Source organism: Borostomias antarcticus (assembly GCF_949987555.1).
Source record: "Borostomias antarcticus genome assembly, chromosome: 7".
Lineage (NCBI taxonomy): Eukaryota > Metazoa > Chordata > Actinopteri > Stomiiformes > Stomiidae > Borostomias > Borostomias antarcticus.
In genome coordinates, this window is record NC_140240.1 from 30,973,849 (window position 1) to 30,976,348 (window position 2,500).

Genomic DNA, 2,500 nt, shown 5'->3' on the forward strand with positions numbered 1-2,500 from the left:
AGGAAGTGCTGTAAAAGAAAGGGCATCGTAGCGTGGCGCGTTAGCGTTGGTGTTTTGACGCGGTCTCCACCCCTCTCCCCCCGCCTCTCTCTCCCTCCCCCCCACCCCTCTCTTCCTCCCCCCCACCCCCCTCTCCCTCCCCCCCCGCCCCTCTCCCTCCCCCCCCGCCCCTCTCCCTCCCCCCCCGCCCCTCTCCCTCCCCCCCTGCCCCTCTCCCTCCCCCCCCGCCCCTCTCCCTCCCCCCTGCCCCTCTCCCTCCCCCCCCGCCCCTCTCTCTCCCCCCCCGCCCCTCTCTCTCCCCCCCCGCCTCTCCCCCCTCCCCCCCCTCCCCTCTCTCTCCCCCCCCGCCCCTCTCCCCCCCCCCCCGCCTCTCTCTTCCTCCCCCCCCCGCCTCTCTCTCCCTCCCCCCCCGCCCCTCTCCCTCTCCCCCGCCTCTCTCTCCCTCTCCCCCGCCTCTCTCCCTCCCCCCCGCCTCTCTCTTCCTCCCCCCCGCCTCTCTCCCTCCCCCGCCTCTCTTCCTCCCCCCCGCCCCTCTCCCGCCCCCCCAGGCTGACGGAGTGCGAGCTGACGGAGAGGTGCTGTCCCACGCTGAGCTCGGCGCTGAGCAGGGAGCCGGCGGCGCTGCGGGAGCTGGACCTGTGTGAGAACCAGCTGACCGACCAGGGAGTCAAGCTGCTCTGTGGGGGGCTGAGCCTGACCGCCTGCCGCCTGGAGATCCTGCTGTACGACCCCCGACCTCTCCCTCTCTCTCTCTCTCTCTCCCTCTCTCTCTCAATCTCTACCTCTCCCCTTCTCTCTCTCCCTCTCTCTCTCTCTGTGTCTCTCTCCCTCTCTCTCTCAATCTCTACCTCTCCCCTTCTCTCTCTCCCTCTCTCTCTCAATCTCTACCTCTCCCTCTCTCTCTCTCTCCCCTCTCTCTCTCCCCCTCTCTCTCAATCTCTACCTCTCCCTCTCTCTCTCCCCTCTCTCTCTCTCAATCTCTCCCTCTCTCTCTCAATCTCTACCTCTCCCCTTCTCTCTCTCCCTCTCTCTCTCAATCTCTACCTCTCCCTCTCTCTCTCTCTCCCCTCTCTCTACCTCCCTCTCTCTCTCAATCTCTACCTCTCCCTCTCAATCTCTACCTCTCCCTCTCTCTCTCCCCTCCCTCTCTCTCCCTCTCTCTCTCCCTCTCTCTCCCCCTCTCTCTCCCAATCTCTACCTCCCTCTCTCAATCTCTACCTCTCTCTCCCTCTCCCTCCCTCTCCCTCTCTCTCCCAATCTCTCTACCTCCCTCTCTCTCTCCCCCTCCCTCTCTCTCTCTCCCTCTCTCTCTCTCTCTCTCTCTAAATATGAGATTGTGTTTGTAGTCCATCATGATGATCGATCGGTGACGGCCAGGTCACTGCACCTGCACGTTGACCTCAAACATGTCATGTTGTGAGACCTAGAACGCAGCACATGGGGTTGTTTGCATAATGATCAAGTAAATATTGAGGTAGAAAAAAAATGCGTATAGGCCTAGTTTGAACTCAATTTGATGGATGAAATGTCTTTAAATGGAAACTGTACTGCTATACCAGCTGATATAACAAAACAAAAGATGGTTATCGGTAGATAGGGCTCATAGACGATCGATATCGGCCACAAAAACACATGATGGGGAATCCCTGCTTATGAACGTCCACATGACGCCTTAACCAGCGTGATCCTGAAGCTCCTCCCCCTCCCTCGGCGCTTCCAGGCTCAGGAGCTGTGGCCTCACGGCGCTGAGCTTCACGTACCTGAGGGAGGCCCTCCGAGCCAACCCCTCGCACCTGGCCCAGCTGCACCTCATGGGCAACCAGTTCAAAGAGGTGGCCGTGCCCGTCCTCACCTGCTTCAAGAGGGACCCCGGCTTCAAGATGAGCGCCCTGGAGTGAGTAGGGGTCCGGAGAGACGCGCGTCCACATTCAAGGATGTTTATCTGTCATATGTCCAAGATACAGCTAGCATGGTACGACGAGATGCTCAATAATAATAATAATAATAATATCCACTGTTCTGGCCGCTGCAGCATCGAGGCGGAGCTGGAGGAGAGCCGGTCGGAGACGCCGGTGGACTGCTGTGACCTGGCGAGCAGGAAGCTGACTCTGGACCAGCAGAAGCAGGCGGCCAAGAAGTTGCTGCTAAAGCTCATTTAAACTCAGTCGGAGGACGAGCATGCAAATGAATACCCTACTGGGTTTGACACTGAGTTGATTTCTTCAGGGGTAATTGATTTGTTCAGGGGCAATTGTGGGATGATATTTGGATTTGACAGACAGATGTCTGGGCAATGTGTTCTTTTAACTTTTAATTATGCAATGTTTGTGTTTTTAAAACTGTAATTCAGTAATTGTTTCCCAAACTGACCTGTGGTCCTAGAGGCCCTGGCTTTATCCCAACGAGACGGAAATCTGAACATGGAATGATGACCTCCTGTCTAAGAACTTCACTGCGTGTGTGTGTGTATGTGTGTATGTGTGTGTGTGTGTGTGTGTGT

General features: G+C 57.7%; 1 protein-coding gene across 1 annotated transcript in view; it reads left to right on the top strand.

Annotated features, from left to right (window-relative positions):
- The window catches only part of LOC311311794 (NACHT, LRR and PYD domains-containing protein 12-like), a 12,601-nt gene that overhangs the window by 9,916 nt on the left and 185 nt on the right, over positions 1–2,500 (top strand). Inside the window, exons 7-9 of the mRNA XM_084441561.1 lie at positions 549–722; positions 1,721–1,894; positions 2,033–2,500. The exon at positions 2,033–2,500 is cut by the window's right edge and continues 185 nt beyond it. Coding sequence (XP_084297687.1) covers positions 549–722; positions 1,721–1,894; positions 2,033–2,159 — 475 coding nt within the window. The 3' untranslated portion in view covers positions 2,160–2,500. The remainder of the gene's footprint in view (positions 1–548; positions 723–1,720; positions 1,895–2,032) is intronic.